Below are 14,373 nucleotides of genomic sequence, written 5' to 3' on the forward strand. Positions count from 1 at the left end.
TCCAGCGCTCACAGAGCCGCATCAGCCTGTCCGCCTCCTTCGAAGCGCTCGCCATCTACTTCCCCTGTATGAACTCGTTCGACGAGGACGATGCCGGTGAGTGGAGGGGAGGGGGAGAGGGAGGGGGAGAGGGGAGGAGGGCGAGAGGGGAGGGGAGGGGGAGAGGGGAGGGGGAGAGGGGAGAGGGGAGAGGGGAGGGGGGGAGGGGAGGGGGAGAGGGGAGAGGGGAGAGGGGAGAGGGGAGGGGGAGAGGGGAGAGGGGAGAGGGGAGGGGGAGGGGGAGAGGGGAGGGGGGAGGGGGAGAGGGGAGGGGGAGAGGGGAGGGGGAGGGGAGAGAGAGGGGAGAGGGAGAGGGGAGGGGAGGGGCGAGAGGGAGGGGAGGGGAGGGCAGGGAGAGAAGGGAGAGAGGGAGAGGAGAGGAGAGAGGGGGACGTGAACGACCCCCGGGGTAGGGGCGAGGGAAAGGGTGGGGGTTGGGGGGGTGGGAGTGAGCAAGGGTTGAGAGGGAGAAAGAGAAACTGCGCGGAGGTCGGGAACACAGTGTGAGTGGGGGGTCAATGGGGAGCGGGGGGGGGGGGGGCAGAATCAGACAGCTGCGAGCTAGAGATGGAGGGAAAGTAACAGGCGAGAAAGGGAGGGAGTGTCAGATTGGAGAGAGTGGAATAGAGGGAAGGTGAGAAAGAATTAGAGAAAGGGAGGGAAGGAGAGAACTGTCAGAGGGAGGGAGGGAGGGAGGGAGGAAGAATGTGTCAGTGGGGAGATGGAGAGTGTGTGGCAGAGGGAGAGGGAATCAGTGGGGATAAGCAAGGAGGGAGGGGGAGATAGTGTGGCTGAGGAGGGAGGAGAGAGAGGAAGGGAATGGGTGTGAGCTAGAGAGTTTCCGACGGACGCAGAGTGTCAAAGAGAGAGGGAGGAAGGGAATGTGGTCCATGAGGAGAGAGCGGGAGGGGGGTCTGTCTGTGGGATGCGGGAGCGAGGAAAGGGTGGGGGGTGGGAGGGGGGGAGTGAGCGTTGGTGAAGCGCTAGAGCGAGTGATCGGATGGGCGGGCGGGGAGAGATTGAGTGAAAGTGAACGGCGAGCGATGACAGCGGGGTCTCCGAGTGACAAGGACAGAGAGAGAGGGGGGAGAGAGATGGTCTCTCCGGGGGGGGGGGGCAGCATGGGGAGGAGGATGGTATGGTGACTGTGGAAATGTCATTGAGCGAGCAGGAGAAAGGATTGCGAGCCGGAGAAGCTCTCCGGCGAGAGGCAAGGGGAGAGAATGGAGTGCAATGGAGAACTGCAGGTGCTGGGATCTTGAGCAAAACACAAAGTGCTGGAGTAACTCAGCGGGTCAGGCAGCATCTGTGGAGGGATGGGCAGGCGGGCGTCCGAAGAAGGGTCCGGGTCCGAAAGGTCACCTGACAATTCCCTCCATAGATGCTGCCTGACCCGCTGAGTTACTCAGCACCTTGGTTTTGAAGTGAATTGTAGAATTGGTTTACAGGCCAAATCTGACCGTGTGGCGGGTTACTGGTGGTGGGGTGGGTGGGGTGGGGATCTGTGTGGTTCTCGAAGGCTGCTCTCCCTGTCACTGTATTTCTCTCTCTGCCTCCCTCCCTCCGTCTGTCTCTCTCTCTCACACTCCGTCTCCCTCTGCCTGACTGCCCTCTCTCTCTCTCTCTCTCTCTCTCTCTCTCTCTCTCTCCCTCTCTCTCTCTCTCTCTCTCTCTCTCTCTCTCTCTCTCTCTCTCTCTCTCTCTCTCTCTCTCTCTCTCTCTCTCTCTCTCTCTCTCTCTCTCTCTCTCTCTCTCTCTCTCTCTCTCTCTCTCTCTCTCTCTCTCTCTCTCTCTCTCTCTCACTCACTCACTCACTCACTCACTCACTCACTCACTCACTCACTCACTCACTCACTCACTCACCTGTCCTGGAAACTGCCCAGGATTGTTAAAGTTATCCCGGGGGTCTAGTCCAGTGAAATCTTTCCCGCGTCCCGGAGTTCTGTGGATGTCTCACATCTCTCTCCCTCTCGGCCCCTCGCTGTCCACCGTGTCAACACCTATCTGTCATCGCCTCCCTCTCGGTCACAACCCCTCTCTCTGTCAGGCCCCCCCCCCCCCCCCCCCACCACCACTCAAGTGAATGGGTAGGTGGAGTAGGTGACAAAAGCTGGAGGTGAGAAGATAAAAGGCTGTCAGATAAGGAGCAAAGAGGAGGTGTGGTGTACAGAGGAGGGACGGATGTGGGTGGAAGGGGAGGGGGACGGGAAGAGGGGGGATAAAGGGGAAATTGAGTTATTGGGGATGGGAATTGAGTATTCAAAGAATGGGAAAGGAGCAGGGTGACTTGGTGAGTTTGTACATACTCCCTGTGACCACGTGGGTTTTCTCCGGGTGCTCCAGTTTCCTCCCACACTCCAACGCCAGGCATCTTACAGGTTAATTGGGTTCTGTAAATTGTCCCTGGTGTGTCGGATGGAACTAGTGTGAATGGGCGATCATCGGTTAGTGAGGACTCAGTGGTCCAAAGGGCTTGTTTCCACATTGTATCTCGGAACTAAAGTTATTTTCTGCACACTGGTATTTTTCTCTTTGTGTTTGCACTACCTGTTGTGTCTGTGTGTGGCTTGATTCTACTTATGCATGGAATGGTTTGATTTGATTTGACAGTATAGCACACAAAAAAGCGTTTCACTGTGACAATAATAAACTGCCACCAATTTTGAATTGGAGGGTGGCAAACATAATCCTGTTGTTTAAGACTGGAGGGAGAGAGAAAATAGACAGCTATTGATCTGTCATCCTTACTTTAGTTGTAGGTAAATGCTGGCTTTTCAAGATATGTATTGAAAATTTAATAATAAATACCTTGAATAAAAATAGGATTCAGCAGAGTCAGCTTGGATTTATGAAGATTTATTCATGTTTGACTAATCTACCGGAGTTCTAGTGGTGATGAATCTGGAATTCATTGCCAGAGATGGCTGTGGAGGCCAAGTCACTGGGTATTTTTAAGGTGGAAATTGACAGGTACTTGATTGGTAATGGTGCCATGGGTTATGGGGAGAAGGCAGGAGAATGGGGTAAAGAGGGAAAGATAGATCAGCCATGATTGAATGGTGGTGTCAACTCGATGGGCCAAATGACCAAATTCTGCTCCTATGACATGAAATTATGAATTTAGTAGAATAGATAAGGAGGGACCAAAAGATTGTGAAGACACAAGGAAGTGCAGATGCTGGAATCTTAAGCAAAACACAAAGTTCTGGATGATCTTAGCATGCCAGGCAGCATCTGGGGAGGGAGTCACAAGGAAGTGCAGATGTTGGATTACAAAAAAAGACACAAAGTGCTGGAGTAACTCAGCAGGTGAAGCAGCATCAGTGGAGAACATGGAGAGGCAACGTTTTGGTTTGGGACCTTTTTTCAGGGATTGTGGTGTATGGTCCAACACAGGAGATTGATCAGCAGAGTTGGAGCACATTGAGTTTGGCTCATCAATACACTGATGGGGATTGAAAGTTGGTCACTGTACAGTAAGCAAGTGGAGGTAAATTGATCCAACTCGGGTGGTGACTAGTGGGGTCCATGAGATCGATGCTTGGACATGGGAACTGGTGAGTGGGTCCAGTAGGAGAGCTGGCATGGCAATGATGGGCTGAACAGCCAGCTCCTGTGCAGTGAGTCAACAGATGCTTTGGAAACACATGAGTTGTACAAGGTTGGAAATTTGGTGAGGATTTCATTTCATCCTGTGTGATGCATTCATTGAAGAAACGATTTTACCTGGAATGCCAAAGTGAGGGGTAGTTCTTGATCTGAATGTAATCTGCAGCAGAATCATGAATGTCCCCTCTGAAATACCAAGTCAAGGAAACCTTTTGATAGACACAAAACGCTGGAGTAACTCAGCGGTTCAGGCAGTATCTCTGGATAGAAGGAATGGGTGATGTTTCGGGTTGAGACCCTTCTTCAGAAGAAGGTTTTTGTCCTGAAATGTCACCCATTTCTTCTGTCCAGAGATGCTGCCTGTCCCGCTGTTACTACGGTATTTTAGTGTCTTTCTTTGGTGTAAATCTGCAGTTCCTTCCTACACAAGGAACCTTTGATTCAATTGAATAATAGAAAGATACAGCATGGAGACAGGCCCTTCGACCCACCAAGTCCACATCGACCATTGATCACTAGTTCAATTTTATCTCACTTTCTCATCCACTCCCCACACACTAGGGGCAATTTACAGAGTGCAAATTAAACCACAAACCGGCATGTCTTTTGTATGTGGGAGGAAGTCAGGGAAGCCAGAGGAAACCCATGCTCACAGGGAGAACGTGCAAACTCCACACAGACAGTTTCTGCGGTCAGGATTGAAACTGGGTCTCTGGCGTTGTGAGGCAGCAGCTCTACCTGCTGTGCCACTGTGAAACTTTAATGAATGGTTTTACAGTGTTGCTATTCATAAGCAGAGTACATCATTCCTGATCTTCCAATCTACCTCATTGTGACCCTTGCACTTTCTCTGTAGCGATAACACAATATTCTGCGCTCTGTTTAGTTTCCCTTCTGCACTTCCTGCTGTACTGGTGTGAGGTATGTTTTGCTGGTGTAGCACACAAAACAAATCTTTTTCACTGTATCTCGGTCCATCTATTGGCTGCTTCGTACTCAACAGTCCTTCCATAAGCTAATCCACCTCTGCTCCATTGTGGACATTGGGATTTGTCTCTGGAACTGATGTGCCACACCACTGAGAACTATATTTTGCACTCTGGATCTTCCCCTTTGCTCTACCTATTGTACTGCAGTTTGTCTTGATTGTAGTTACGAAAAGTATTATCTGATCTGTTTGGATAGCTTGCAAAACAAAGCTTTTTACTGTGCCTCAGTACACCTTGACAATAATGAAGCTAAATCTAAACCTACCCCTGTACCAATCTTCCACAGGGTGTGTTCATTCATAATTTCATATTATTCGTGGTCTCCCAGATTGGAAATATAAAAGTAGATGAAATGGTTAAATTTAATTTCTCATTATGGTAGTCATAAATTAACTAGTCAATGTCTTCCAATTTCTGATTAATACCCTTTTAGATTTAGGTTATGCCCATGGTAGTGTAAGAGGTTCATGGTGTTCCGTTGCTTAGGGCTGTGTGGGTCGGTTCAAGAACCTGGTGGTGTGGGACTTCAGGCTTCTGTACCTGCTGCTTCTGGACCTCCTCCTCCCACCAAGTCCAGGCCGACCAGCGATCACCTCGTATACTAACCTACATGCACTAGTTTACAATTTACCAAAGCCAATTAACCTTCAAACCTGCATGTCTTTGGTGTGTGGGAGGAACCCAGAGCACCCGGAAAAAAAACAACGAGGTCACAGGGATAACATAAAAACTCCATACAGACTGCACCCATGGTCAGGATCAAACCTGGGTCTCTGCCGTTGTGAGGCAGCAACTGTACCGCTGCACCACTCACCACCCTCTGTGTGGAAAATATCTTGCCCGTACATCTCCTTTGAGCTTTGCAGAAACATTCATGGCCAATTGCTCTGGACACGATCACCTGTGATATCCCTTCCACCTGTAATCAGAAACCAGGAAGAAAGTGAATTATCGGAAAGAGGTGTTTGATCGGACAGCTGTAAGCTTGGAGCTGTGTGATGAAGCAATGTGGAGCATGGTAGCTAAGCCTGCAAGTCTCCTGTGGCCAGGCAGGGACTGGCCCAGTAAGGATATATTTGTGGCTCTTGTCAAGGTGACAGATGACAGCTCAGGAAGGAAAATGTATTCTCGCCCATTCTGTGCAGACTTGGTGCATCGTACCCCTCTGCTTCGGCAGCTCAGTCTGCATGCCGGAGTTTGCAGGAAGACCAGGCAGAAGAATATAAAATTATGAGAGGCATAGCGAGGGTAGAAAATTTTACCCTGGATGCAAAAAATATGTATTAGAGGCCATACTTTAAGGTGAGAGAGGCAGTTTAAAGGAAATGTGCAGGGCAAGCTGTTTTACACAGGGGGTGTGTGCCTGGAACGTGCTGCCAGGGTAGCAAGGGAGTTGTGAATAGGCACATGGATACGCAGGAATAGAGGAATATGGATTATGTGCAGGAAGATAAAAGTTGTTCTTGGCATCATGTTCGGTATAGACATTGTGGGCCGAAGGGCCTGTCCCTGTGCTGGACTGTTCTGTTCTATGACAGCTGGGGTTCAGTGGGTTCACGCTTGGTACTGGATTGAAGCCTTCTGCAGAGCATGAGCACATAGTTTAAGGCTGACGGGTGCGGAGGCGGCCTGGGTTTACCAGAGACATTGTCTGTCAGAAGGCGGTGGCACAGTGGAGCAGTGAGTAGAGTTGCTGCCTCCCAGCACCAGGAACCCGGGTTCGATCCTGATCTTACTGCTGTCTATGCAGAGTTTGCATGTTCTACCAGTGACTGCGTGGGTTTCCTCCGGATGCTCCAATCTCCTCTCACATCCCAAAGGCGTGTGGGTTTGTAGGTTAATTGCCCCTCTGTAATTTGCCCCTAGTGCTTTGTTTTGTTTAGTTTAGTGATACAGCAGAGAAACAGATCCTTCGGCCACCGAGTCCATGCCGACCATTGATTACTCTGTTCACACTAGTTACCCCACTGCATACTAGGGGCAATTTACAGAGTATGTAGGGAGTGGATGAGAAAATGGGATAACTGAACTAGTGTGAACGGGTGATTGATGGTGGAGTGGACTTGGTGGGCTGTAGGGCCTATTTCCCAGCTGTATCACTAAACTAAGCTAAAATGAAGAGACCCTGAGGCACTGTGCTGAATTAGGGTTCCTTGCTAGTCGATATTCATCTGTCGTCCAACTCATTAAACCTGATGGTCACATTGCTGTTTGTGAAAGTCTTTGCTGTACAGATCATCTGTTGTGTCGCCCACTCCTCTCAGGTGGTCTGTCAGGGTCCACAGTAACTTACTTCCACTCCAGTTCCATTGTTCTAGAGCAGTGGATGTGGCCAATACCAGACCTATTGACTCTGGAGCTGCAGCGATGCCTGGGTTGGTGGTGGAGACAGAAACGATAGTGGTGTTTCAGAGACATTTAGATAGGCACATGTATATGCAGGGAATGGAGGGATATGGATCACGTGCAGGCAGGGGAGATTAGTTTAACCCTAATCGGCACAGACGTCGTAGGCCGATGGGCCTGCTCCTGCACTGCATTGCTCTTTAGAGAGATACAGCATGGAAACAGGTCCTTCAGCCCACCGAGTCCGTGCCTTCCAGCGATCATCCCATACACTAACACTATCCTTACCACTAGGGACGATTTGCATTTTATACCAAGCCAATTAACTACAAATCTGTACGTCTTTGGAGTGTGGGGGTGAAACCAGAACACTCAAAGAAAAACCCATGTGGTCACAGGGAGAATGTACAAACTCCACATAGACAGCCCCCTTAGTCAGGATTGGACCCGGGTCTCTGGCACTGTAAGGCCACAACTCTACCGCTGCACCACTGTGCCACCCCAATATACTAATGTTCTAAAATAAACATCTAAGCTAATCCCATTTCCCTGCATTTGACCCATATCCCTCTAAATCGTTTCTATCCATGTACCTGAACAAATGTATTTTAAATGTTGTTATAGGACCTGCCTCAATGACCTCATCTGGCAGGCAGCTCTTCCAAATACTCACCACCCTCTGTGAGGAAAAGGTTGCCCCTCGGGCATCAGTCTGAAGAAGGGTCTCGACCCGAAACGTCACCCATTCCTTCTCTCCCGAGATGCTGCCCGACCTGCTGAGTTACTCCAGCATTTTGTGAATAGGGCATTAAATCTTTCTGCTCTCACCTTAAACCTATGTCCTCCAGTTCTCAAAAACTATCTGCATTCATCCTATCTATGGCTCTCGTGATTTTATGCACCCCTCGGTCTCGAGAGCTCCAGGGAATAAAGTCCTCAGCTTCTCAAACTCTTCCTTCATCTCCACCCCTTGAATCCAGGCAACATCCTCACAAATCTTCTCTGCACCCTTTCCAGCTTAATTGTGGTGAGGATGTTGCAATTTTTCAAGGAGACTTTGAGGACATACTTGAATCTTCTGTCTGTACATCTGGTAACCTCCTTGTGTGTCTGAGGTCGGGATAGTGAGCCTGTTTTAGGTACCTGGCATTGGAATTGCCAGTGGAAGTTAACTGCATCATCTAAACTTTGGTCCTGTGTACGTTGGTCAGCAAGAGGACATTGTTGTTGGTTTGTTTAGTGAATTTAGTTTGGTTTCGTTTAGAGTACACGTGGAAATGGGCTCTTTGTCTCACCGAGTCCACCTCGACCAGCGATCCCCTTTACACTAGCACACACTACACACTAGGGGCATTTTACAATTGTTACCAAAGCAAATTATCATTCGAAGGGCCGAATGGCCTACTCCTGCACCTATTTTCTATGTTTCTATACAAATCTGTACATCTTTGGTGTGTGGGAGGAAACCGGAGAACCCAGGGAAAACCTATAGTCACAGGGAGAACGTACAAACTCCACACAGACAGCATCCTTAGCCAGGATCGAACCTGAGTCTCTGCCACTGTAAGACAGCAGCCTTACTGCTGCACCATTGTGCCGCCCCATTTGGAGGGATTTGCAGAGACAGCACTGGTGGTTCCACTCCAGTGCTCTGTAGGCAGTGCCCAGAAGGTCACTACTGCCTACCAGACCATGGGGTTTGGGCCAGGTGTGATGTCTTGAGCCGCAAACATCTGTTTCCCCCATTGACCAAATGCTGCACTGGTATATTGAAGGTGGAGGAGACTTTCATCATGGCTGACTGTCCTTTGGTGGAGATGAATCTCAACATATCATCTCCGGGTGACGGTAGTTAGGAGGGGATAGTGTTCTCCATTTTCCATTGGAATACGTGTTTCCTACATCAGAGCAGTTACACCCGATCATAAGCCCACGTCAACCCTTGGGGACATCCAGTAATGGGGGAGATATTACCAACGCATGTCTTTCTTCCCCCGTTGGGTTACGCTGACAAAGGACCGCACATCATACGGTTGGTTGCCTCACCGAGCGATCGCTTCAGTTTATCTGCCAGAGTGTGAGGCTGTTAGGGCAAATTATTGAGTGGGACTGGATATTGGCAGCACGATGTGTTTTAACTGGGTCTGATCCACTGGGGCTTCTGATGTGTTTTAAAGGCAGCCACTGAATGTGAGGGCACTCTAGTGCAGCTAAAGCCCACTGACGTCACAAGATGAAAGTGTTGGAGCTGTGCCAACATTTGTACATTCAGGCCAGTTTGCTGTCCGTGGCTGAAGTGGATTGATTGGGGTTGGGGGAGAAAGCTGCAGTAGTTTAGACTTTAGACTTTAGACCGAGTGCACAACGACCAGCAATCACCGCGTACACCAGCACCACCCTACACTAGAGATCATTCGCAACTTTTTTTTAACCAAGGACAATTAACCTACAAAGAGTGTGGGAAGAAACGGGGGCACCCGAAGAAAACCCATGTGGTCACAGGGAGAATGTATAAACTCCGTAGACAGGACCCGTAGTCAGGATCGAACCCAGGTCTCTGGTGCTGTATGGCAGCAACTCTACCGCTGCGCCACTGTGCTACCCCTTTACTGATGCTGCCTTTGAACGGCTGGTTATCGAGTAGCCATATACCCAAAACCTTTAGCCACAGCCTCAGGCCAGTGCCCACTGCTTCACTGTTTAAGGTCCAGGAGAATTCTGACAAAAGGTCCCGACTTGAAAGATCACCAATCCATGTTCTCCAGGTTCTGCCCGACCTGCTGAATTACTCCAGCATTTTGTGTCTATCTTTGGTATAAACCAGCATCTGCAGTTCCTTCTTACGCATATGTGTAATCGAGCCACACACAAGTATAACCTGCAGTGTAAAGAGAAGTACAGCATGTAGTGTAAACACTCCTAACTCTCCCAAGAGAAGCAATGAGACGCACTCTCACAGTTCAGTGTTGCGGTGAGGTGTAATCATATGATTCAGTGCTGCTCTTCATTGGTTTCTGCCTTTGACTGCATAATTCAACGCTCTGTTATGTGTTATTTTTAACACAGTATTCAATGTGGAATTCTATATATATATTTCAAACCCACGTATCCCTTCGCTGCCTTCACAGTCATACCATACATACACCACCTAGTGTGTATACATGAAATGCATCTGGTGCTGATATATAACAACGTACTCTAAACGACAATGATAATTAATACAGATATGCAGACTTCAATGATAAAGCTTGACAGAGAGTCATATAGGTACGGAGCTGCACAACACAGAAACAGGCCATTCGGCCCACCTTGACCCTGCCGACCAAGTTGGTGTTCTGGGCTCGTACCATTTGCCTGCATTTGGCCCATATACCTCCAGACCCGTCCTATCTCTACATTTCTCTGAATGTCTTTTAAAAGTCGTATTGTATCTGCTTCTATAGTTTCCTCTGGCAGCTGGCCCCAGATATGGACTACTCTCTGAGTATAAATGTTTCCCCTGAGATCTCTCTTAAATCTCACCCCTCTCACCATCCTGTGCCCTCAAGTTTTAGAATCCTCTGCCCCGGGTAAAAAGACTGAGTGTTCACTTTACCCATGTCCCTCATGATCTTGCACACCTCAATAAGATCACCCCTCAAGTCTCCTACACTCCAAAGAAAAAAGTCCCAGCATATCCAACTTCTCACTATAACTGAAGCCCACAAGCCCAGGTAACATCCTGGTGAAGGTGGCCACAAAATGCTGGAGTAACTCAGCAGGTCAGGCAGCATCTCAGGAAAGAAGGAATGGGTGACGTTTCAGGTCGAGACCCTTCTTCAGACTGACCCGAAACGTCACCCATTCCTTCTGTCCTGAGATGCTGCCTGTCCCGCTGAGTTACTCCAGCATTTTGTGTCTACCGTCAATTTAAACCAGCATCTGCAGTTTTTTTTCCAAACATCCTTGGGAATCTCTTCTGCACCCTTTCCAACTTACTGTCTCACAACACTACGTGTCACTATTTATTGCCACTGTGGGTACATGCAGGTGATCATCAGGACTATTTATTTGTTGAAGAAAGGAATATCTAGTAATTGTATTGTTTTAAATGAATAGACTGCAGTGCTGTCTGGGGCAGGCGTATCACAATCTGGGGCTGCCTTAGTGCAGAAGAATACAGTGTCATTATTTATCCTGCCTTCTCAAAGGAAAGGGTTAGTCAGATGCTGAAAATCTAGCATTAAAAAAACTTAATGCTGGAAACACTCAGCTGGTCAGGCAGCATCTGTGGCGAGGGAAACAGTTAATGTTTGAGGTGGGAGACCCTCCATCAGTTCTGTGCATCACTGTGCAGCCCTGTGTTATATATCGGCATTGTACATCAGCAGTCTCAATGTAGTTTGAGATTGCACAAGTTATCACTGAGCAGTGCACAACAGTAGTGCTTAACACTGCAGTTTGGTAGGTAGCTGATTAAAATGCCTCTGTTCAAGACTACAGTTTGCAGGGTTTCTGTTTATTATAGATTAATCTAACAATGAACTGCAAGGACAAAATTTGCTGATACTGCAGTAAATGTGGCATTTTTAAAATTAATATCTGAAATTAAGAAAGCAAGTACAAAAACTGGAGTAAGCAGAGTGTAACTTGGGTATCGCCTCTTGGGCAGGACAAAGACAGTCTGGCAAGTGAAGAATGGTTTAGTGAGTCTGAAGAAGGGGCCCGACCCAAAACATCACCTGCTTCTTTTCTCCAGAGATGCAGCCTGACCCGCTGAGTTACTCCAGCACATTGTATCTATCTCTGGCGAGTGATAGGTGGATACAAGTGGGGGTTAATTGGCAGATGGGTGGAGAAGGTGACACAAGCTAGAAATAAAAGGGAGACAAAAGGGTGTGTGAGAGATAAAGAGAGGAGAGGAGTGAGATGTAAAGCTGGAGGTAGGAATATGGGTGGATGAGGGCAGGGAGAGAGGAAAGAGGAGAGGGATGTGGGAGACTCTGGGATGGGGGATAAGCATAGGAGGAGGAGAAGGGAGCTGGGTTGCTGGGACATGGTGGGAGATATGAATGTGCACTAGGCTGTGGGGGTGGGGAGGGATGGGACAGAGAGAAGGTGTGGCAGGTATCATTTGAAATTGAAGAGTTCAATATTCATACTGTTGGGTTATAGGCTAGGTTTAGGTTTATTATTGTCACATGTATCAAGGTACAGGAAACAGCCTTGCGTTGCTATACTTCTCAGCATTGTAGTGCATCAGTTCCAGAGACAAAGTCCAATGTCCGCAATGGTGTAGAGGTGAATTGGACCGTACCCTATCTTATGGAAGGATCGTTTAGAAGCCTGATAACAGAGGGGAAGAAGCTGTTCCTGAGTCTGGTGGCGTGCGCTTTCAAGATCCTCTAACTTCTGCTGGATGGGAAAGGGGAGGCGAAACAATGACTTTGATTATGTTGGCTGCTTTTCCGAGACAGTGTGAAGTGTAGATGGAGTCTGGTGTGTGTGATGGACAGGGCTATATCTACAACTCTGCAATTTCTTGGGATCTTGGGCAGAGACTTGGGCAAGTCAAGTGGAATCTGGGTCTTCACTTTTGGAGCAACATGTTCAGGTGGTGGCAACGCACAAAGTGCAAAAGGAATTCCCCCCTGTCTCCCGCCAATGACTTTACTCTGAGGATCCCACAGTAGGACTCAACACAGTAACCAAGAAGGAAGGCAGGATGTATTGTCAAGGATACCTGCCACCCTGGCCATACACTTTTCTCTCTTTGACCTTATGGGAGAAAGTACAGGAGCTTGAAAGCTTGGATATCCAGGTTTAAGAACCACTTTCTAAGTTTCAGCCTTACAGCGTCACAGACCTGGGTTCAATCCGGACTTTGGGTGCTGTCTGAAAGGAATTTGTACCTTTCTCCCTGTGACCATGTGGGAATTATTTCCGGGTGCTACTGTTTCCTCCCACATCCCAGATGTACAGGTTTGTAGGTTAATTGGCTTTGGTAAAATTGTAAATTGTACTTTGTGTGTAGGAGTGTGTTAGTGTACAAGGTGATCATTGATTGACGTGGACTCGGTGGGTAGCAGGGCCTGTATCTGTGCTGTATTTCTAAAGTCGAAAGCTACTTCCCTGCTGCTATCAGACTCCTGAACCAATCACCTCTCTCCTATCCTCTCCCCAGAGGTACTGTCACATAGATCTTAACTCTTAACTGTTACTCTTGGCTCGAGCTCATTTGCTTCTTCTGTCACAGTATTTTAGTATTTTTTTAACTTCAGATTCCACTGCAATCTTTGCACCATTCTGCTGTTCTGCATTATTTATTTATTGTTGTATTTATCATTACTTTATGTACACTATTTACTCTGTAGTTTATGCAAACAGGAATTTCATTGCACCCTGGTGCATGTGATCATAAACTAATATGATCATAAACTAATCTGAATATGAATCTAAATTTCCAAAGAAAAAACCACCAAATATATGGAAAGGTTTTCATTTCAGAGGCTCTCTCTTGTAGAGTCAAAGAGTTGTACAGCATAAAAACAGTCCCTTCAGCTCACTGCATCTGTTTTGACCTCTTGCCCATCTATACTATCCCACTTGCCAGCATGAATTCCATCTCGCTCTTTCACCTGCTCATTTAAGTAGCTGTCGATATGTCTCTTACACATTGTTACTGTTCCTGACTCCACCACCTCTTCTGACAGCTCATTCCAATTACCAACTACTCTTTGCGTGAGAAATCTACCCCTCAGAAGGACACAATGTGCTGGTGTAACACAGCAAGTCGGGCAGCATCTGTGGAGAAAAAGAATAGGTGACGATTCGGGTCGGAACCCTTCTTCAGATGGCTGGAGACGAGTTCACATGTAACTCACCTATTCTTTCTCTTCAGAGATGCTGCCTGACCCACTGAGTTACTTTAGCATTTTGTGATGCTCTTTGATGTAAACCAGCATCTGCAGTTCCTTCCTACACATTTTGTCTACCTCTCAGGTCTATTTAGATCTCTTTCCTCTCACCTTAAACCTGTACCCTCTAATTTTGGACACCCCTGCCACGAGATCTAGGATATGATGGGAATAGGTCTATTTCTTTACATATCTCCTGATTAGACAGGTTCCCATAGCTCAGCATTGCAGAGGAAGCTGATGAAGTACATGAGAAAGGAAGGATATAGTGACTACAAAGACCCAAAATGCTGGAGTAACTCAGCGAGTCAGGCACCATCCCTGGAGAACATGGAAAGGCAACGTCTCAGATCGGAACCCTACTCTGAGATTGATGGAGGGGGGGGGGGGGGGGGGGAGAAAACAGGAAAAGAGAGGTGGGAGCGGGCGAAAAGCTAGCAAGTGATAGGTGGATACAAGTGAGGGAGGAGGTTTGATTAGCAGATGGGTTGACA

At 48.0% G+C, this 14,373-nt stretch overlaps 1 protein-coding gene across 1 annotated transcript in view; it reads left to right on the forward strand.

The window, feature by feature from the left end:
* The first annotated feature begins 6 nt into the window (after positions 1–6).
* rims4 (regulating synaptic membrane exocytosis 4) overlaps positions 7–14,373 on the forward strand; it is a 46,172-nt gene continuing 31,805 nt past the window's right edge. The window contains exon 1 of the mRNA XM_078418906.1: positions 7–96. Coding sequence (XP_078275032.1) covers positions 69–96 — 28 coding nt within the window. The 5' untranslated portion in view covers positions 7–68. The remainder of the gene's footprint in view (positions 97–14,373) is intronic.

Source organism: Rhinoraja longicauda, chromosome 22 (genome assembly GCF_053455715.1).
Source record: "Rhinoraja longicauda isolate Sanriku21f chromosome 22, sRhiLon1.1, whole genome shotgun sequence".
In the NCBI taxonomy this organism is placed as follows: domain Eukaryota; kingdom Metazoa; phylum Chordata; class Chondrichthyes; order Rajiformes; family Arhynchobatidae; genus Rhinoraja; species Rhinoraja longicauda.